Below are 22511 nucleotides of genomic sequence, written 5' to 3' on the forward strand. Positions count from 1 at the left end.
GTGGCAACCTTGTACTAACAGCTGTTTTTGCGGACGCGCATGAGAAAATTTGTTTGCGGCTTTTCGTGTTGTGAAAATAAAATCGCAGAAAATGTCAGCGAAAACGGAAAAATCGCTAAATATAGAGATTAATTTCGTAAGTTATTAGCAGAGCTCATAAAATACAGCATTGATAACATTATTTCTACCCACAGGACGAGGAGGATGTGCCGTATGAAGAGGAGATTCTACGGAACGCGTACTCCGTCAAACACTGGCTGCGCTACATAGATCACAAGGCCAAGGCGCCCAATAATGGTGTGAATCTGGTGTACGAGAGGGCTCTGAAGGAGCTCCCCGGCAGCTACAAAATCTGGCACAATTACCTGCGGACCCGGAGGAAGCAGGTGCGAGGCAAAATACCCACGGATCCCATGTACGAGGAGGTGAACAGCGCCTTCGAGCGCGCCCTTGTCTTCATGCATAAAATGCCACGCATCTGGATGGATTATGGCGCCTTCATGACCGCCCAGTGTCGAGTTACCCGCACCCGCCACGTCTTCGATCGGGCTCTGAGGGCACTGCCCATCACGCAGCACGGCAGAATTTGGCCGCTGTATCTGCAGTTCGTGCGCCGCTTTGAGATGCCGGAAACGGCGCTCCGCGTGTACCGCCGCTATCTGAAGCTCTTCCCCGAGGATGCCGAGGAGTATGTGGACTATCTGCAGGAAGCGGAACGGCTGGACGAAGCTGCCCAACAGCTGGCTCACATCGTGGACAACGAGCACTTTGTGTCCAAGCACGGCAAGTCGAACCATCAGCTGTGGAACGAGCTGTGCGACCTCATCTCGAAAAATCCGCACAAGGTACACTCACTCAACGTGGACGCCATCATCCGTGGCGGCCTGCGGCGGTACACTGACCAGCTGGGCCACCTGTGGAACTCTCTGGCCGACTACTATGTGCGCTCAGGTTTATTTGATCGCGCCAGAGATATCTACGAGGAGGCCATCCAAACGGTGACCACTGTGAGGGATTTCACCCAAGTTTTCGACGAGTACGCCCAGTTCGAAGAGCTTTCGCTGAACAAACGCATGGAGCAGGTGGCCAGCAATGAGTCTGCCACCGAAGAGGACGACATCGATGTTGAGCTGCGTCTCTCCCGCTTCGAATACCTTATGGAGCGCCGGCTGCTGCTGCTAAACAGCGTATTGCTCCGCCAGAATCCGCACAACGTGCACGAATGGCACAAACGTGTGACACTGTACGAGGACAAGCCTGCCGAGATCATCAGCACATACACGGAGGCCGTGCAGACGGTGCAGCCGAAGCAGGCCGTCGGCAAACTGCACACGCTTTGGGTGGAGTTTGCCAAGTTCTACGAGGCCAATGGGCAGGTGGAGGATGCACGGGTGGTCTTTGAACGCGGCACCGAGGTGGAGTACGTCAAGGTGGAGGATCTGGCCGCTGTGTGGTGCGAGTGGGCCGAGATGGAGCTTCGTCAGCAGCAGTTCGAGGCTGCGCTCAAACTGATGCAAAGGGCCACGGCGACACCGAAGCGAAAGGTGGCATATCACGACGATACAGAGACGGTGCAGGCGCGTCTCCATCGCTCCCTGAAAGTATGGTCCATGTACGCCGATCTGGAGGAGTCCTTTGGCACCTTTAAGACCTGCAAGGCAGTCTACGAGCGGATAATTGACCTAAAGATATGCACGCCGCAGATAATCATCAACTATGGCATGTTCCTTGAGGAGCACAACTACTTCGAGGAGGCCTATCGCGCCTATGAGAAGGGAATCGCTCTCTTCAAGTGGCCCAATGTGTACGACATCTGGAACTCCTATCTGAGCAAGTTTCTGGAGCGTTATGGCGGCACTAAGCTGGAGCGTGCGAGGGATCTATTCGAGCAGTGCTTGGATCAGTGTCCCGCCGAGCACGCCAAGTACTTTTACCTTTTGTACGCCAAGCTGGAGGAGGAGCACGGTCTGGCTAGACACGCCATGTCAGTGTACGACCGCGCCACCTCCGCTGTGAAGGAGGATGAGATGTTTGACATGTACAACATCTTTGTGAAGAAGGCGGCCGAGATCTACGGACTGCCGCGTACCCGGGAGATCTACGAGAAGGCAATCGAGTCGTTGCCCGAGCAGCACATGCGCCACATGTGCGTCAAGTTCGCGGAGCTGGAAACGAAGCTGGGAGAGGTGGATCGAGCCAGAGCCATCTACGCCCATTGCTCGCAGGTAAGCCTGTTTTCTTTACATTTTGGTCCATTTTCTTATATTTATCATGCTGTTTTTTAGGTTTGCGATCCCCGCATCACTGCTGACTTCTGGCAGACGTGGAAGGAGTTCGAGGTGCGCCATGGCAACGAAGACACGATGCGCGAAATGCTGCGCATCAAGCGCTCCGTACAGGCCACCTACAACACGCAGGTGAACATGATGGCCGCCCAATTCTTGAATACGAACAATGGCACGGCTGCCGATGCCGGAGCTGGAACAGATGCAATGCGGCAGCTGGAGGACAAGGCCCGCCAAGCGGCTGCCGAGGCCAAGCAGAAACCCACAGAGAAGGCTGCTTCCAATATAATGTTTGTGCGCGGAGAAACGCAGGGTGGGGCCAAGGACAAGAAGGACACGGTGGTCAATCCCGATGAGATTGACATTGGCGACAGCGACGAGGACGAGGAGGACGACGACGACGAGGCGGAGAACGAGGTAGCGAACCAAGAGAACCAAGCAACCGAGGCGGCAGCCACAAAAACCGATGACGAGGGTCTCGTCATGAAGAAACTGCGCTTCGAGCAAAAGGCCATTCCGGCCAAGGTCTTTGGCAGCCTCAAGCCCACCAATCAAGGCGACTCGGATGAGGATTGATTTATTTGATCATTGATTTCTGTTTAGGCTAAGAATATGTAAAGATTTCAAAGGTTTAAGAACTTCTAGCCATGCAAATCTAACCTAAATTGTTTATTTGGAATTGAAAGGATTGAAGTTGGCTTTCCGAAAAAAGTCACCTTCCTCTGGGATATCCTTCAGTTAGTCTACGTTTTAGCCAAAGGAAGCAACACACTATTCTATACAAAATTCATTAGGAACAACTTGTCAATAATTTGGTTTTATTTTTCTCGACTAACACTACCGGGACTGCGCTCTTCCCGGCCTTTGACCGGAAACCAGAGATCGTGTAACCTCTCGAAATGGCCTTCCCACGCATGATGAGCGCCCTGCAGCGGAGCCTCGGTTTGTACGGGAGGATTCAGGTGGCCAAAACTACTCAGTCTCTGGGAGTAAAAGCGAGACTCTTGACACACAGCATCCGGCCTGGTGATGTGCAAATCGTGCGCGGATTGGCGAAGGAGTGCGATCCAGTCATCAAGGGCGTGGTAGTGGGCGTGTACGCCAAGGAGGGTGACAAAAATCCCAAGCTGACGGCCAGTGGCGAGAAGTTCGACGACCGGACGCAGGGCAAGATATCGGAGCTGCTGCGAGAAACTGGCCTGGGCGGCAAGCTGGGCCAGGGTATGGTCTTCACCAATGTGGATGCAGAGTTCCGGGCTGTGGCTGTGGTGGGTTTGGGCCAAGAGGGTGCAGCCTACAACGATCTGGAGCTGATTGACGAGGGAATGGAAAATGCCCGCGTGGCCGCCGGCGTGGGGGCTCGAGCCCTGCAGCTTCAGGACTGCACAGAGGTGTTTGTGGACTCCATGGATTACCCAGAACAGGCAGCCGAGGGCAGTGCCTTGGCCATCTGGCGCGCCAACAGCAACCTGCGCCGACAGGACCGCATTCAGATTCCAAAACTCCATTTGTACGAATCGCCGGACGTAGATGCCTGGACGCGGGGATTGTTCAAAGCGGAGTCCCAGAACCTGGCTCGCCGGCTGAGTGATGCTCCGGCGAATCAGATGACACCGACCATATTCGCCCAGTCCACAGTGGATGCCCTGTGCCCGTGTGGCGTTTCCGTGGAGGTGCGAACCATGGACTGGATAGAAAACAACCAATTGAACTCCTTCCTGATGGTGGCCAAGGGCAGCTGTGAGCCGCCGGTGATCCTGGAGGTTGGCTACTGCGGTACTGCGCCCGAGGACAGGCCCATTATGCTGCTGGGCAAGGGCCTGACCTACAACAGCGGCGGCCTGAGTCTGCGGTCCAAGGACTGCATGCACACGTATCGGGGCTGCATGGCCGGAGCGGCGGTTTGTGTGGCCACCGTTCGGGCCGCGGCGGCTCTGTCACTGCCCATAAACGTGACCGCCCTGTTGCCGCTGTGCGAGAACATGCCCTCCGGCATGGCCGTGAAGCCGGGCGATGTGGTCACCCTGCTCAATGGCAAGACCATGGGCATAGTAGACACAAGCAAGGCTAGTGTCCTGGTAATGGCCGATCCCTTGCTCTATGCCCAGACCACCTTCAAGCCTCGCCTGTTGGTGGACCTGGCCACTGCAGGCTATGGCGTCTGCGCCGGTCTGGGAGGATCCGCTGCCGGTTTATTCACCAACTCGAATTTTGTGGCCAAGCAGTTTGAGAAGGCCGGCGCTTTGACGGGCGATCGGCTGTGGCGTCTGCCCCTGTGGCGCTACTTCAAGGAGCTGGTGACCCCCAATCGCAGCTTCGACATTAGCAACCGGGGACGGGGCCCCGCCTCCAGTTGCATTGCCGCCGCCGTGCTGCACGAGCTGGTGCCGTGTGCGGATTGGGCCCACATCGATAACCGGAACGTGGGCATGCTGACACGACACAATCCGTTGCCGTATTTGCTCAAGGAAACCATGACGGGCAGACCCACGCGCACGGTTATCCAGTTCCTCGTCCAGATGGCCTGCGGAGAGGCATAAATGATCGAGGACTTTTTTTTTACTGTTTTTTATTGCTTCTATTGTTTGTTTTTGGCTTTAAGTTTTCGTGTTTGTTCTGTCCCTATGTCCCACGGCTTGTTCAAAATTTAAAGGTTTCCTGTGGAAGGATGAAGTTTTAAGACAAGACCAAGATCGTCAACATATTAACGTGAGAATGGAATCTATGGAAGCCTTCTTAAGCATAATTAAATGGTTTTAATTGCCTTAATTTCTTAGTATTTTGTTTTGTTTATATCCTGTATCATTATATGGTGTCCTTATTGGCTTCAACCTCATCCCTTTGGTTGGAAAATGTCACTTTTGGTTCACATTAATTGAGCGAGAGTGCGAAATGGGAGCAAGGAAAGTGTTTTATATACATTTTACTACTCCAGCTTTTCCCAGCCCCGCCTTCTGCTCCTCGTTGGGCTTTCCGTTGACCTTTTGTTGTTGTTCTGAGGGCGGCTTATTAGCCTAATTGCGTGAAGTTGGCTTTAATGAGTCGAAAAACGGTGCCAAGCCTGGCCCCACAAAAGGCCACAAAGCAAAAGCCGCTGGCCTGTTGTGGCTTTGAATTTATGACACGGCTTTAATGGGTTAACTGGGTTAATGCTCATCCCTCAGCTCATCAACTATCTGGTAGTCTCCCCACCCTCCACTCCGCATCCTGGCCTATAGTTCTTCTCTGGGTGGAATTTTTGACAATTAATCCAACATTTCGGTCCAATTTTGGGGGGAGATAGCTGAAGATTTTTGCTACTTGAGAGGAAACGCTGGGAGGGTGTCCGACTGACTATCTTAATACGGCGACACTTTGCACAAGTCATTAGGCGTGAAATTATTATCATTTTTGAAGCATTTTTGCCATTCCCAATTGGAAAAAATACTCTTTGAAGGGTAGGGTGTACTACAAATGGAAAGAGGGAAACAATATTAAAAAAAAAGTGTTTTATAAATAGTATAAATAGTAGTAGTATAAATAGTAATAATATTACAAAATTAAATTAATAAAGATATAAAATATCCATACAAAAACTCGTATTTTTTTGTAAATAAACAAATATTTATTGCAAAATACAATTTTGAAATAAGTGTTCTAATTTAGAAATAAGAGCATTTCGTCTTCGGTTTATCTTAATTCTTTAGTGATAAGCTTAGTTTCCTTACCCTCTTAATGCGTCCCAGCAGCTGATAAGTCCGGGACTTCCCCTAGGGTTGGAGTGCAGCCAAATGAATTTCGCTAATGAGCAATCAGGCTTGAAAAAAATATTGCAAGTCGACCGAGGGCACTTTAAAGAGTCTCCTCGCCATTTGCCGCTACCATTAACCCACCACCAGGAGCAGCGTTAATCATTTACAGCCTGCCGCTGTAACACCAAGCCACAAAAGCCCAAATTATGATTATTTAAAGGCAGAACGTGGAAATTAGCGCTGGCCATTCCGAGATTCGGACAGTTGCCAAGGCAGCGGGTTCGGTTTGGTCTTTCCAAGCCCAATTCCAATCCCATCGGCCTGGTTTTTGGACGCCGACCAAGAGAACAGAGAAAATAAATGAAAATGAAATCCTTTTTCGCTGCCGGCTTGGTGTGTTTTAGGGGGCAGGGGTGTGTCCTGGAGTAGAAAGAATTGCAATTGTGATAAAATTCAGCGTAACTAATGCCGACCACAGCAAAATGCGATAAATCGCTGGCTGGGTTCATGGTTATATCCTAATGTCAGAGAGTCCATTTATTATATGAATTTTTAAGCATTATATTATAAAGGATAAGTGCATGCAAAAAGTATTTTAATTTGGTTGGAAAATAAATATAATTTTTACTGATTTATAGTGGCTAATAATTTTATAATATAATAATATATCTATTCCTATAAAGTATTAAAATGCTTTTTAATTTGTACTCTAAAACTTCTTGTAAATCAAAAAGGTTACAGATATCAAAGAAAAGAGTTACAACTCTGCTCTACCATCCTTAAGCATGATATAAATAAGGTTCTATTGGATTTTGCAATCCCATTAGGGCATCTTTCGCTTCCGTCTGATGAATTAACCCGCTTCCCTTGGCTATCGCTTGGCTCGATTCGAGGGGAAGGGTTACGGATGGCTGTTGCCTTTTGCGGTTGGGTCTACGGACTACGGACAACAGACTACGGACGGTTTGTCCCCGGCTAAACTTTTGTCGACTTTGGCGCGGCTTTCCATTCTCGCGCCCCCGATGGTTGGTTCCTCACTTCACTTCCGCAGCTTTTACCTTTTTTTATTGTAGTCCTTTTTTTTTTGTGATTTCGCGGGTGCCTCTGTCTGTCCATTTTCCTCTGGCATTGCCTTTTGCTTTGTTTCGCGGCAGATTTAGTTTCGCTGGAAATGATAATTTTCACTTGAGCGAGCACGTGAAAATAAGGGAGTGGTGTGGGCGTGGCTGCTATAAATTGCCAATTAATGGACCTGGACCATCTCTGCGGCGTATTTCGTTTGCATATCGATTTCGATACAGACTAACCAAAGAAATGTCATGTGCCACGGTTCGTATACTTGATATTTGAATGCTTCTTGCGCTTTAAGCGCATTCGTTGGTCACTGTGCCGCCGCTTCCTGTTCGCTCCCTGCTACGGTGCTTTTTTGCCACCAAACCTGACACGCTTCAGTTGACCATCCGGCGCTGAATTCAAATGTAGTCGATCTAGGCCCCGCCCCGGCCACCGCCATCACCGGACAGCTTCCCTCGATTTTTTGGTCAAGCGTCGTGCTAAATTCGTTGCGGTTTTTGCGGTTTCCTTGGCCCGTTCTTGCCCAGAGTTGTTTTCGTCCCTCAAACTGCTCAAAATAAATATACACGACGAAATGGAAGCGGCCCGAATCCGGTTCATTTGCAAATTGCGATTGCAACTGCAAAAAAAAAGCAGGAATAGCGAATGAATAATTGAGCGTGTGCGGTGAATATGAATGAGTGTGCACCGGGAAAATAACCTTGCTTGTCACTAACGAAAACCATGCTGCAATGTGTCTTATAAATTATATATACTATATAGGCTTTACTAAAATGATTAAGACTAAGTTAAAGCTAAATTTTAATACTTTATCAATTCTTCAGAATATCTATTGATTCAATCTTGACAAGATTTTTAATATTATTTTAAATTTTAATATTATTTTTCCAAGTGCACGGCTTAAAATCCAAAAAAGCAATTGATTTTAGTCCTCTCGCCACAAGACATTCAATCTAGGTCCAGTTTTTAGCTTTAATTCGTGTATAAATCTTTGATTATTTATTGAATTTTCGAAAGGATTAAAGACAAACACAAATCAAATCAACTATACCAATTAATTTCTTAATCCTTCGTTTGCCGATTGCCATTTGCCGGTCTCCACTTAAACCCCTTTCCGAGCTAATCACATTTCGTTTATCGTCAGTTTTATTTTAGTTATTGCTTGTTAAACAAGCAGCGAGACAGACAGATAAATTATAGTCCATCTAGCGTGCCATCGAACTAGGCATTACGCATACGACCCGTTGGACGTCGCTGCCAATGTCGATGGCGATGCCTCCGTATCTAACGGTACATAAAACTGTCTGGGCAAAATGCTAAACAAATGGCCAACAACAAGTTGGGCAGTGCATAAACATTGGCATAATATTAGGCGACTTGCTGCTGCCGTCCAATAAATGGCAACAACAAATTATGTTTATTTATTTATTTTTAACACTGCCATCCTCTCTTCGCTGAATGATAAGCCTGGCCCGGCTTGGTCTGGCTGGCAATCGGATGATTCGGCTAATGTATACGTGCATAAATCGAATATAGTATATATTTGCCAAAGGAAAGTACAGTGCGTATAGGCTGAGCGATAGACTTACTTATTTTTTAATCTGCAAAAACGATTAATAGATCATTTTATTTTATTAAGAAATTTCTTGAAATTTTGGAACATTTCTCTTTTTCAGTTAAATAATAATAGGTTCATCTTTAATCAAACTACAATCATGTCAGGCAGCTTAACACTGAGCTTTATATCGCCGGCTATTATAAATAAAATTGCCAAATTAAAGTGCCTGAACGGTTTCAGCCTACCAAACACTCTTCGATGACTCCTTTTTCCCCAACCATTTTGCCTGCATTTCTCCATAGCTCAATTGCATTTTTGGCATTTTCGTTTATTGTGCAAATTGCATTATGAAGGCGTTCCCAGAAAGAATTTCTCCGGAGTCAATTGGGTCCGAATTTATTGAATAAATATATCCATAAAAAGAGGAAAGATGAAATACTGAAACGTTCACAGGTAAAAGCCGTTTCTGGAACTGATTTTTGAAGCAACACAATTCAATGGAAATGTGAGGAGAAAATAAATAAAATATATATCTCTGGGTGGTGTTAATATACACACATGCATAACAGCATAATTTACAAATGGTTCTCGGCTTTTTTATATACATACGTATGCACTTTGCACATTCAGAATAAGAGTGATATAAAAGAAATATATGGAATCAAAAAAATAAATATGCGAATATCTTGTGCATTTCAAAAGATGAAACCACCTACCGGAGCACAACCAATCCCGATGCTGCCATTCGCATCCCAATTGAGCCGGACTCCGTGCCCTGGCCGCAATGGAAGGCATTAAAATTAGTTTATTTGAGCCCATGGTCCGGCTGTGCCGATGGGGATTGCCCACCGATTGCTGCACTCCGTGACCTCCCACCCAGTGCCGGCATTGCTCATACGCACCATTGTCCCCTTGGCCTGTCCCTGGCGTTGCGTTTATCGCCTGCATTGTTTGCAGGCAGGCAGTCGTTGTCTGGCCATTGGTTATTTGTTTAAAGTAATTATTGCGAGAAATTTGATGTTAAGCACGGTATCTCTTAAGAGGATTGCGTATGCAAATTTCGTGCCTTTCATAATTCATAAATTAGATGAAGGCTTCAATGAACCGGTCACAAATAAGTCAAGTTACCAAAATAAATTTTACTAAAAAAATACGCCTTGATTTATGTCCAAAACTTTGTTTATTTATTTAACAAAACAATGCATCTGTCGAGAGAGAATGCGAAATGGCCAGGCATCGTCAGCAACGTCATTGTCATCATCAACATGCAATTGATTAATGGCCAAGCAAATAAATTATGTCAGTTTATTTAGCCACATTGTGTGCCGCGTGGTCAGTGGCCATTAAAAAACCAAAATCGAGAATCTATGGCCTACAAGGAACGCGCACACATTCATTTCGCCCAACTTGTCAAAACCAAAGAGCAGGAAATGTCACATATTACTATATGTTTGCTGATCAAACTATCCGACGAAATTTATTTAGCAACTGATAAGCACCAAGCAGGCACAGGGCCAAGCCCATTACACGATCGTGCAGCCGCTGCCTTGAGCAGCCATTACAGGGTATCATTCCCAGGCGAGAGGTGCACACGCAGGCCTCCACCTGCATTCCGTTCTCGTGGGTCTGCCGATAGCAACCATTACTCGCATTCACCATGGCGCACATGTATGTGATGTTCAGAACTGAAATTATTGGTTAACTTGGAGATTGTTCAATGTATTTAATACATTTACTAAAACTCACTGCCGCCTTTAAAAATGTAGGAGTACTTCACGCACGAGTGAGCGGCTGACATTTGGCACAGATACTGATCCCGATCCTCGGTGGTATTCTGCCATAAAGCCTTCACATCCGGAACGGTGTCGTTGGCTATTCGGGGGATATTATAATTAGTACAAGGTAGATAAATATAATAAATTTTAACGTATAAGGGATATCTGAATTTATCGATATATGTGATATGAAAGTCGATATATATGTACATTGAATTTTAAAGATATATATGCGATGCGATGCTCTGTTGTTTATAGAGCACCAGTATAAAAGGAGAGACAAGTAGCTTAAATAACATTTTTCCGATAATTTTCGATTACGAAAATATCAAAATTTTATGCGAAATTTAATTATGTGTGTTTGCACAATTGGTAAAGTTACTACACTACAGTAACATAAGACAATAAATCAAAATTGTTGATATTTACGGATGGCAATACAAAGAAAAATATACATTCTGTATTTACATTTAATGTGTGAAAATCGATATTTAAATCGATATTTTAATGGTGCGATAAAGTATAAAGTAAATACAATTTTTGAGATAAATTTCGATAATATCGATATTTTACCATTTCTTATAATCGAATACAAATTCAGAAAGTTTATAACTTAATCAGATTATTAATTCTGTAAATATCAATATATCAATAAGCCATATCAACATTTGACTCCTATAGAACGGGTGAATACTAAAGGAATCAGAAGTAAAAAGACTTAAATATGTATATTGTTAACTTCATTTACGTTTATCCTAGTTCCACTGAAATATAAATTCAAAAACATATAACTTTTAACTTACGTGTAACCACCAAGGGTTCCACACAGGGTATGTCATTAAAGTCGCCTACTCTGGAGTCACAGGTCTCTGTGACGATATTCGAATGATTTTCGTAGGCACCAACCCAAGTAAAGCGAAAGCACTGCGGGGCTTTTTAAGCAAGTAAAGGAATAATTATATATAAACCGAGATCATATTTCCCAATTTCAACTCACTTTCAGCCAGCAAATGGCAAGCAAACAGGAGCAAAGGCAGCCAAAATCTCAGCAACTTCAGTGGCATTGCCGATAAGATTGTATATTTCGGGGAATATTCTATTTCCCTTTTTTTAAAGTAATTTTTTATAGGGGAAGGTCTGACGTTGCCACCGCGAATGACAAACTGATAATGCGACGATGGCAATTGAAACGATAGAGCGATGGGTTGATTGCGACTTATCAGTTAGTTTACATTCATTTACTTTGAAGAGGTAAGCTAAAGGCTTGAAAATACCTATACTCAGTTTAAATGTTTTAAAAACTTATTAAAATATATATATATATTATGTTTCTTTTAAAATCATTTAAAATGTTTGATAAAAATAGAAGGGTATTACTTTGTATAGTCCCTCTTAAAGCTTGTTTATTTTACAGAAATAAATCATTTTTTCACATCTTTTTCTAGCCTTTGGTGTAAATGATAACTATTTGAAGTCCACCTCATTCTTTCGCCTCTTTTCTTTGCTTTTACATTATCAATTTCAAGCATTTCCGAGTGCGCTTCGATTGCAATCAAAAATCGATAAGCGTTGTTATCTCCCACCTTTTTGCCTCTTCTGCTCCCCTTTCTTTTGCCTCTTCGATAAACAAAGAAAGTGTCATAAATTGTAAATAATTTTTGGGATTTCAATACCAAAGACAGACTCCTTTGACGGAAAAAACCCAGAGAGATGAAAAATGTATGCAAATGGCATTTAATTAAATTCACACAATCGAGGCGGAGGGAAAAGCGGGAACAATTAAACAGGAGGAGTTGGTAAAATTTTTTAACTAAACTCGGCAAATTGTATTTGTTGTTAATTGTTCGACTGTCCTCCTCTGGTCCATCGTGCAGAGTCCGAGCCACAGCCTTTGCTCTCGCAAAATGAGTTTGAAAACAAATAAAAATGTCAAACGAATGAATAAAAGTTGTCTAATTTAATTTGTTTAGCAGCAGCAAAGGCAGGAGTAGGAGCAGGAGCAGTAGCAGCTGGAGCAGGAGCAGCAGCATTTCAACACTGACTCACACAAGTACTCATACTCACGTAGTTGCAAAACATTTTCGCAAATTGAATAAGCACGAAAATTTGTGTGCGCCTTTGCCCCATTCCTAGCCCAGTATTCGAGTATTTTTTAAATTTAATTTTTAATTGCTCAAAACAATTAAAATTTATTTGCAATTTTGTTTTTTCCTCCGCATGGGTTTGTGTGTGTTTGGCTAACTTTTCCAGCTAAGCAAAGGCAGCTGCCATCGAAATACGTGCCGAGTAAACTTTGACCGACTGTGTGCATGGCAAAGGGATATTCCTTCTATATGTTTTGTCAGAGAAAATATAGCTATTTACACGTCTTTCGTCTGCCAGGAGTCCATCCATCAAATCAAAGGCAAAGCCGAAACCTTTGAACTTTTCCAGTCAATTCACTGTTAACCGTTACATGATAAGCGCATTTCCCAGCGCGTTTCCCTTCACCTCTTTCCCCTGGCTGCGCAAAGTGTGCCATTGTCTTCCCCAAGATGGATCACATGTGTCATTGGCCCGGGGGCCAGTATCAATCACACGGCGGAAATTAGCGTTAGTCATACATTTTCCAGGAAAAACTTTCCGGAAATGCGGAAAAAATGTCACGTCAGATTTTGAAACTGCTTAACGGTGAAAGACTTTGGGTTCAATCATATAAAGGATATTTGAAAGCATTTGTGGGGACAAATATATAATACAGAGTAGAGGATCAAATCTGAATAGTAAAAAAATTGTATATATAGGTCCTTATGATTTGTATACCCTTGCAGGGTATTACAATTTCAGTCAGAAGTTTGCAACGCAGTGAAGGAGACCTTTCCGACCCTAAAAAATATATATATTCGATCTAGCCATGTCCGTCTGTCCGTTTCTACGCAAACTAGTCCCTCAGTTTTAAAGCTATCTGAATGAAACTTTGCAGATAGTCTTCTATATACTCTCACTGCTATATATGTCGAAACGGGCCGGATCGGTTGACCATATCATATAGCTCCCATACAAATGATCGATAATTTTTTAGAAAAAAATTATAACTTTGCTGTTTTTCAACATTTTTGCACAATTGTATATGGCCATTTTATAATATTTCAGAATTTTGGTAGAAATTTTATGAAAATCGGACGACTATATCTTATAGCTCCCATAGGAACGATCGGAAAATGAATAGGAAAAAAATTATAACTTCGTTGTTTTTCAACATATTCTTATCTACTTTTGTATTATTTCAGAATTTTGGTAAAAATTTTATGAAAATCGGACAACTATATCATACAGCTGCCATATAAACGATCGGTGAATGTAGAGAAAATGTAACCAATCTGCAAGGGTATACAAACTGCGGCGTGCCGAAGTTAGCTTCCTTTCTTGTTAAATATTGTATAAAAATAAAAAAATAATTCACAAAACTTCAAACCGCTTAAAAAGTTAACACGAAAGGAAGGTAACCTTGGCACAACGTGCAGTTTGCAGTTGGATCATTAAGAATTGATTTAAAACTAAAATCAGATCAATAAAGAATGTATATTAAACAAGAAAGGAAGCTAACTTCGGCACGCCGAAGTTTGTATACCCTTGCAGATTGGTTTTGATGTTTATATTATAGATATAAATGTTGAAAACACTCACAAAACAGAGTTTCATTACAGTTTACCTATACTTATTATGTTTACAGTTTGACAGTTACAGTTTTACATTCCCAGCTTTACATATTTTATACAATTACCGATCGCTTCTATGGCAGCTATATGATATATTTGTCCGATTTTTATGAAATTTATACCAAAATTCTAGAACAATAAAAAAAGCCTATATCTCAGAGTAGATAAAAATACGTTGAAAAACAACGAAGCAATAATTTTTTTCCTATTAATTTCCCGATCGTTCCTATGGCAGCTATATCATATAGTCGTCCGATTTTCATAAAATTTTTACAAAAATTCTAAAATAATATAAAATGGCCATATCTAAAAAATGATGGAAAAATATTGAAAAACAGCAAAGTTATAATTTTTTTCCTAAAAATTTATCGAACATTTGTATGGCAGCTATATGATATAGTCGTCCGATCCGGCCCGTTCCGACATATATAGCAGTGAGAGCATATAGAAGACTATATGCAAAGTTTCATTCAGATAGCTTTAAAACTGAGGGACTAGTTTGCGTAGAAACGGACAGGTGGACAGACGGACAGACGGACAGACGGACAGACGGACATGGCTAGATCGACTCGGCTGTTGATGCTGATCAAGAATATATATACTTTATAGGGTCGGAAACGTCTCCTTCACTGCGTTGCAAACTTCTGACTGAAATTATAATACCCTGCAAGGGTATAAAAATTTCATATATTTATTTAGTTTTTATAAAAATTCAGAAACATTATTTTAAAGTATTTAATATAATATAATTTGTAATGATTACTTTCATTAACTAACCTATTACATATTGAAGATACAGTTTTACAGTTACAGTTTTACAGCTATAGTTTCACAGTTACAGTTTTACAATTACAGTTTTACAATTACAGTTTTACAATTACAGTTTTACAGTTACAGTTTTACATCCACAGCTTTGGATTTTTCTCTACAAGTACCGATCGTTCCTATGGCAGCAATCTAATATATTCGTCCGATTTAAAAAAAATTGTTAATTGAAATTTTAAAATAATACAGAATGGCCATAACTCAGAGTAGATAAAAATATATTGAGAAACAAGTTATAATTTTGTTCGAAAATTGTTTACTGAAAACTGCGAGCCAGGGGAAAGTTTATTTCCTTTTTAAGAATAAATAGATAAATACATTTTCCTAAAGATTTTTCCCATCTTTATGAAAACTATAAAAATTCCTGCCAGTTCCCTTACTCTAGATCTTTGACAATTAAGCTGACCCCATAATGTTAACAATCTCAATTTGTGGTTTCACTTAAAGCGGTCGTAAAATTGCCATATTTATAAGTACAGCTAATAGTATTTTTTGTACTAGCTTAGATAGAAGGCAATAACATTTCGCCACTTCCCCTGGACTCGCCGCACTCATTAATTATGCAAATGTTTTGATTTGTTCCATGTTACTGGCTTTGGGCACCACCGAGCGAACGAAGAGCAAAAATTATGTTGCCAAAATGCAAATGTTTGTCAAGATGGTTGAGTTAGTGGGCGGCGGAGGTCGCAATCATAAAGAGTGCCATGTGATTAGTAGAAGCCGTTACAGCAGCAGCAGCAGCAGCAGCAGAAGCCCTTGGAAAGGCCGAAAGTTGTTAGCAAAACTGAATAGCCAAACATACACACACAGTTTGTCCCGTCCGGGATATTGGGAACCCGGCTTTAACGAAAGCAAATGTCACTTGGGTCTTATGGCGGGCCTGCATAAAATTTGCATGCGATTAAAATTGATAAATTGCCAAAGAGGATGTGTAAATGCGAATGGTTTTCCTGCCAGAATGTCCCACGCACTCACTCCAATACAATCCGTGGGTTTCAATTATAAGGAAGCACTTGGAGAAAAAGAGGAATTTAATATGTATAATATTGTTTATAAATATGAAAATATGTTTCAAAATAATAAAAAGATATTCTGGTGGGTTAATTTACCATTACCTTAGAGATATTGTTAGGTGAAAGACTACAAGGTATACCTCACATCTCATACTGACCGTTAAGCTCTCCCTTATGACAAAACCCCTTTATACCTCGTCGGTTTCGGTTTATTATCTGGAATTGCACATCTTACACCTGACACCTGGACACCTGCAACACCTGCGACAACTAATGAGCAGCGCCTAAAAGTGTAAGTAAAGAGGCTAATGTCTGTAAATTTAATAGGGCGTGCTGTTTTTGTGAGAGGTCCTTTTCCGGCTCGGTCCTATTCCCGATGACTCCTCGCTAAACCGATTTGCTAAATTACAAAGTCTCCCTGTTGGCACACAGCATCACAGGATCTTTTGTCCCGCGCAACACAGCACCTAAGTCGGCGTCCTTGCCACCTCCCTCCCTCTAATTACGCCTGCGAGGCGCTGGCGAGTCCGGATCATTATGTCACCTGTACGAAAAATGCCGCACGTAATCCGGAAACGAGGCGAGCTCAGTGACGGGCACGAAGTGGGGCTCATTGTACGGAAATCGCATTTGGGGCAGATAGCACCGCCTAACTAACGACCAGTCAACTAATACGATTAGTGTCATAATGCGGAGTGTCACCCCAGTGAAGCAGCTGATGTACGGAGAGAAAATTTATCGAATAAAAAACTATAGTATAAACAATGAAATAATAAGAAAAATCAAAATAATTATATGCTGTTCATGAATGGCAGAAAAAAACCATAGATTGATCGATATCTAATTAATCGATATTTTAAAGTTGGATACAGGTGGCGTAAAGCAATATTTTGTTGTTTCAGTTTAAAACATTTCATTTAATAAATATATTACCATTATATATTAATTATTAATTTAAATAAAAAAGACATATATAATACATAACAGGGTTCCGATATTTCGATCATTCCGATACTTTAATAGCTTTTAATTTTAAAAATTTTAATACATTTTTGAGATGTATTTAGCGCTATATTTCTGCAGATATTATTTGTAATAATCAAGAATAAAATAAAAGAATGATTTAATTTTTTCGATATTTTCCTATTTATTTTACATCGATATTATAAAATTATATGAAATATATATTTTTTATTTTTATATATTTGTATAATAGTAATTCAAAAATTAATATTCCCAATCAGTTTTAGTTACATACAAATTTATAAAATGCTTTTTAGAAAAAATAAACCATAGTTTTTAATTTTTATTTTAGTATAAATGTGAATTACAAATTTTAAAAATATTCATTTAGCATTAGGACAGATTTTTTTTCACAGTGCAGAAACACACAAATGTCCACAGCACCTGCTATTTCCAATTTCTTACTACTTAATTTGACTGCTTGGCTGATTGCTTTTTCTCAATTGTTCCAAAAATAGTTGCGAGGCTATAGCAATACTCCTCCGGATTCTTATAAGTCGCACACTTCCCGGCATTGGATCCCAGGGTCTCCACAGACTGCAATCTTCGGCTGTGGCGGGCTGCATGAAGTTGGGTGTGGTGAAGCTTGTAAGGGAAAAGATTAGGTTTCTGGGTGTTAATCCCTCGAGAAGATCGCGGCAGGTCCGGGGGCTGCTTTTCAACCTCTTGAAAGCGCTGCGTGCTATGCAATGTGGACACCCACAGTCGGGGGGTCTGCAGGTGCACACCTGTCCATCCTCTTCGCCATCTCTGACCTCCTTGGGGTAGCTTTGGTCCGCCCTTAATTAAAATTAACAGGAGATTTATGATTTTAAAATTTTGATAGTATTGTATTGCCTGACAGGTAATTTAGTTTCTAAGAGCTCTAGATTGGTTGAAACATTGGTTACATAATAATAGCTGCAATTTCAGCATTGATATATGTATAGGCTATTTCCTTGGAAAACACCAAATCGTTATCCCATTTAAATATTTGGGTTAGGCCTCAAGACAAACTTAAACCATACCTAAGAGTAGTAAGCCAAACAGACAGGCTAAGTGCCAAGTATGTTTATTTTCCCACGATCCCGCACCAGAAACTTTGGCATGTCATAAACATGAGACTGGGCCGAGTTTAAGCCAGGTCATAAACCAGGCACAAAAGCCAAATCTCAAAACACACGTTGAATAATTTCGATCATTAAACTTATTCCACTTGAAATCCATTCAGGATTTGCGGGGACACAACTTTAAGGGCGACGGCAGCGGCAGTGGAGATAAATGCCCCAACAACCCGAACGTTAACCCTCGACAATCAGCCAGGCGAGCCACCATAGTAGACCCCCGGGCGGCGGTAAAGTTGGCAAAACTAACGTTGAGCAACAGCAACAACGATGGCAATAAAAATCAGCAACAACCAGAGCCGGTGAAATAAACGCTCAAGTGCTGAAAATTGTCAGCTCTCTGGCCGAGGACAGGTAACACGGCAGCGAGCTGGCTTTCTCCTGAACGCTTTTTAATACACTCTAGAAGGACGCACGAAAGCTGTTCATTTGTCCTTTTTCTAGACAATGGTGGGTAAAAACTATAGCTATTAGTTTTTAGTTATTATCCTTTTTTTTCAGTAATTGTTAAAATTCCCAAGTACGAATTAAGCAACGTACTGCTAAAAAACTAAAGAAAGTGTTATGGTTAAATCTGACAGCAAAATGAGTGACCGACTGGGAGATACCCAGTGCCCAAATAATTGTACGTGAAATAAAAATAATTATCCCGGAATGAATGATGAAATTTAGGAAAATGTTGCAGAAGCTTAACATTCTTAACTATACTATACTATACTCCCATGTGTAGGAACATAGTAGGAACACGATGTAAAATAAGTGTAAGCAATGTATTATATCAATTGTAAGTAATGTATGTATATCGATAATAGGTAATGATGTATATCGAGGGTCTGCGATCACTACTTTTTTGTCGGCGTTTTTGGCAAGGGAAGTTCGCAAAGTGTAACAAAATAAAGAAAAGATTCAAATATCAAAAGGCCTATACATGTTTATTCTCCGATTTTGATATCTAAATTTCCTTAATCACTTTCCTTTTATCTCGAAAATGTCTAAATTTTTGCCATCACTGTTACCATTGCCCAGAGAAAAGATGGCGCACATAACAGTGGCGTCCCTGATTGTGGCTTGTAAATTTATAGTTTCACCAAGAAAATCGCGCTGGCAAACTTTTTACTTTTACTAGGTCTCCCAGTACCCACACGCACATCAAACCACCCACCCACCCACACACACACACACACACTTGCAATTACATTTATCCCACACTTAACCCACTCGCAGCAACTTGGTCCTGAGCGAGCAACATCCACCTCCAGAATCCAGCATCCAGAATCCACAATCCCAGTCAGCCAGTTGGCGACATCTAATTGCTTTTGTTTTCGGGCCAGACTGGCAACGCCACTACAAGTGGCTTACAAGCGGGTACAGTTGTGTCGGAAGGGACACACTCATCCTCGTGCTCATCCTAGTCCTTTTCCTCGCGGAAGCCCTTTCGTTAAGGTAATTTTCCGCTATAATTTCTATGACTCTGTGCGTGTGTGTGTGTCTGTGAGTGTATGTTTCAGGGTGTGCGAAAGAAATCGTAGAAAGTTTTTTTTCGTGCTTGGAGGTTTTGGAATTAAAAGAGCTGTTAAAGTTGATTGTTAGTGGGGGGTTAAGCTATGATTATTGTTCTGTTCTACAGGAATGTAAAAAGTCTTATTCTTTTAGGCAAATAAGAGGCTAAAAGTATTGTATTTATAGAAAGCGTAAGATAATTATAATCTGTATAATTAGCTATTATCTAAGGAAATAAAATCTCCAGTACCACCTTTATTTTCTCATATTTCCACAGTCGCAATTAGTTAGCCCGCATACTTTCCTTTTTGGAATAAAGTTTCAACACACACCCATCTTCTGGGAAACTTCAACGCACAAGACGAACATTTATTTAAAGCCTTATAATTTGGCCTGACACCTCGAATTCTGATAACTTCTCAAGACATTCGTTGACTTTTGTGGCTGGAATCAAAAACCCGGCGAAACAAAGCTGCAGCTGCAGCAAAACTTTATGCAAATGCTACGGGAATTTCGCGTACCGAAAATGTTGATGAGTGAGGAGCGGAGGCGAAATTCGGTTGGGTACTACTGCCAACCCACAACAGGAGAAAGGAGCCAAAATACAAGGGGCTACCACTACGGTTCGCATTCGGCTTGCTCGCTTAATTAAAATGCGCAGGCAGTGCGAGCGCTTCATTTGGCGCGCTTAATCGCCTGCCGCAGGATTCGCATCGGCTTGGAGGAGGCCAGTGGTTCCGGGAAATCTTTCCGAGTCTCGTTCTTGTTGCTTTGCATGTAAAGTGTCAAGTTTTTCATTATAATTTGCATATTTTTCGCCAACTTTTCGCCGCCCCACGCCCGAGCAAATGACAACAATAAGCATTATGGCATGAGCCCTCTGAAAATCCAGCTCGGCCAGGACCTAGGCAACATGCTAGCTAGATACACACAGCGTGTATCTCTTAAGCTATTTTCAAGTTTAATTCCTTGACTCCCTCCGTACCCCCTCCGCGTCCGTATACCCTCCGTGTTTGCCCAAAAACTCCGAAGATGTTGCCGAGCCGCGGCGCATAATCACGCAAAATCTGAAAACGTGTCTGGTATAATAATGAGCACTGATTATAACTTGAAATTGTGTGTGAAAGTACAGTTGTGTGCGCAAGTTATGCTACGTGGTGTTTCCTGTGCAACAAAAAAAAAAAGTGTAAAAAGAAAACAGTCAGTAACTTTGTACAACTTTCAGGAGCTTCAAGGTATTCAGGGAGAAACAATGGAGGGAAATAATAGCTTCTTCCTGAGTTTAAGCTAAAAATGAGTAAAATTAAATATATTTTATAGGAAGTAACAATTTGTTGAAATAAATATTTAAAACGATTAATTTAATTAACAAAATTCTGAATAAATATAAGTACATAAAGACTATACATTTTTTCTGCGTGTATAAATCAAAGATAACGCATAAAGTCAAACTTTTTGATTGTTTCAAGAGGTTTTAAAGTATAGATTTCATTACAAAATATAGTAAGAAGATTCCTTTAATTAATTTTTTTTGAGTTTACCGGCAAGGACAAGTAATTTTCACACGCACTGTATGGCTACCACCTATCCCACCTGCAGTTTGATGTGTATTTAAACTTAAATGATGTCTTCTTAATCAACTGCCGAGCTAGGAAGTTGGGGAGCTGTGTGGGCGGATGTATTAAGCGATAGGGAAAGAGAAAGCTAGAAGAAAGTACCTTGCAACTCGTCCTTCTGGCCACTCATACACACTCACTCCTCTTATATTTTTTTCCTTGTTGCTTGCCCCAAGGCAGCGCTGTTATGTCGTATTGTGCCAACATGTCCTGCCAGCTCCACGAGTACGTGTCGGGGCGGTGAGAGCCTGCAGGATATTATATAATGTGTAGTAATTTGAATTTCAAGTGTGTGGCATCGAACGGAGCTTATAAGCCGCAGACACTAGACAAAAGGGCGATATTTCCTGTTCTCCTTTCATCCCAAAACATCAAAAATGTCTCGGGGGGGGGGTTGGCCGGATTAGTACGATTTTCTTTTATGGATTTATGATGATTATGCTGCTGTTATTAGTTTGGACGCGTGACAGTTTGCTCGTCGCTTTGCCATTTTAAAGTAATCCATTGATATACGAGGGTCCTGGCCCTGTTCAAACCCAAAAGCTCCTACTAAATCACAAAAATTGCATGAAACGCGCCCCATTAGCCCGACTTATTTATGGCGACGCGGCTTTCAATGACAATTCAATATATTTTCGATCCTGCAGTTCCCCCCTAAAAAAAGAAAGACAATTGAGAAAAAACGAAATCAAACAAAATTTTTGTATCTGGTCGTCGGTCATTTTTGGTTGGCTGACTCCTCCTCGGCCGGGTTGGGGCCATTTTTTGGCCCGGCCAGAACCAGAAACAAACCCCGCAATCGCCGCCGCGCACAATAAACCATTACAGGCGATTAATTTCATTATCCGCGGCGAGTGAAATCAAAAACAGCAACAGATTTATGCGTGCGACCGCAGAATCTCCATCGAAAGCGAATGCAATTGTCCAGTCTTTCGTTTTTTTATAGCATAGGGGAGGCTTTTTTTACTCGTTATCCGCTTGAGGTTATGAAATGGCATTTTAGGCGGAAATAAATGGATTGCTTGATAAAACTTATGATGATTTGGTTTTGCGGTTTCGCAGATCCTTTGTGTTTCGAAAGCGTTAATGTTCTCAAAGGGAAAAACAGAATAAAAGTTTTGAAAAGGTAAACAAATTGGTCTAAGACAGGTCATTTTATGCTGTTCCCAAAACCATAAAAAACAATATTTCCATTTTTGATAGGTATATATTTATGACAAAGAAATTATGATAAAGTTTGTCTGCTTTGTTGAATAATAATCAATACTTTAGATACATAGTAGGAACACTACATTGTAAAATGTAATGTA

At 41.8% G+C, this 22511-nt stretch overlaps 3 protein-coding genes across 3 annotated transcripts; 2 read left to right on the top strand and 1 right to left on the bottom strand.

Moving 5' to 3' along the window:
* The first annotated feature begins 4 nt into the window (after nt 1-4).
* Nucleotides 5-2944, top strand: fand (Pre-mRNA-splicing factor SYF1 fand). The gene is made up of 3 exons (XM_017175761.2): nt 5-136; nt 195-2225; nt 2286-2944. Exons 1-3 carry the CDS (start codon nt 92-94, stop codon nt 2859-2861), a joined length of 2652 nt encoding a protein of 883 aa, XP_017031250.1. The 5' UTR covers nt 5-91; the 3' UTR covers nt 2862-2944.
* Nucleotides 2945-3027: 83 nt separating this feature from the next.
* Nucleotides 3028-5054, top strand: S-Lap5 (Sperm-Leucylaminopeptidase 5). Its single transcript, XM_017175762.3, has one exon. It carries the CDS (start codon nt 3185-3187, stop codon nt 4823-4825), a length of 1641 nt encoding a protein of 546 aa, XP_017031251.1. The 5' UTR covers nt 3028-3184; the 3' UTR covers nt 4826-5054.
* Nucleotides 5055-10088: 5034 nt separating this feature from the next.
* LOC108080847 (uncharacterized) lies at nt 10089-11597 on the bottom strand. The gene is made up of 4 exons (XM_017175750.3): nt 11421-11597; nt 11227-11355; nt 10395-10520; nt 10089-10333 (listed from the first exon to the last, which is right to left on the bottom strand). Exons 1-4 carry the CDS (start codon nt 11485-11487, stop codon nt 10107-10109), a joined length of 549 nt encoding a protein of 182 aa, XP_017031239.1. The 5' UTR covers nt 11488-11597; the 3' UTR covers nt 10089-10106.
* Nucleotides 11598-22511: the final 10914 nt, after the last annotated feature.

Source organism: Drosophila kikkawai, chromosome 2L, assembly GCF_030179895.1.
Source record: "Drosophila kikkawai strain 14028-0561.14 chromosome 2L, DkikHiC1v2, whole genome shotgun sequence".
Classification (NCBI taxonomy): Eukaryota; Metazoa; Arthropoda; class Insecta; order Diptera; family Drosophilidae; genus Drosophila; species Drosophila kikkawai.

What these genes read in the sequence shown, in the direction of transcription:
- fand (XM_017175761.2), top strand. Translation starts at nt 92, where the DNA reads ATGTCAGCGAAAACGGAAAAATCGCTAAATATAGAGATTAATTTC. An exon ending in TAAATATAGAGATTAATTTC is followed by an intron (nt 137 to 194) that starts GTAAGTTATTAG and finishes TTCTACCCACAG; the next exon opens with GACGAGGAGGATGTGCCGTA. An exon ending in TCTACGCCCATTGCTCGCAG is followed by an intron (nt 2,226 to 2,285) that starts GTAAGCCTGTTT and finishes GCTGTTTTTTAG; the next exon opens with GTTTGCGATCCCCGCATCAC.
- S-Lap5 (XM_017175762.3), top strand. Translation starts at nt 3,185, where the DNA reads ATGGCCTTCCCACGCATGATGAGCGCCCTGCAGCGGAGCCTCGGTTTG.
- LOC108080847 (XM_017175750.3), bottom strand. Translation starts at nt 11,487, where the DNA reads ATGCCACTGAAGTTGCTGAGATTTTGGCTGCCTTTGCTCCTGTTTGCT. An exon ending in TTGCCATTTGCTGGCTGAAA is followed by an intron (nt 11,356 to 11,420) that starts GTGAGTTGAAAT and finishes TTGCTTAAAAAG; the next exon opens with CCCCGCAGTGCTTTCGCTTT. An exon ending in GGAACCCTTGGTGGTTACAC is followed by an intron (nt 10,521 to 11,226) that starts GTAAGTTAAAAG and finishes TCCCCCGAATAG; the next exon opens with CCAACGACACCGTTCCGGAT.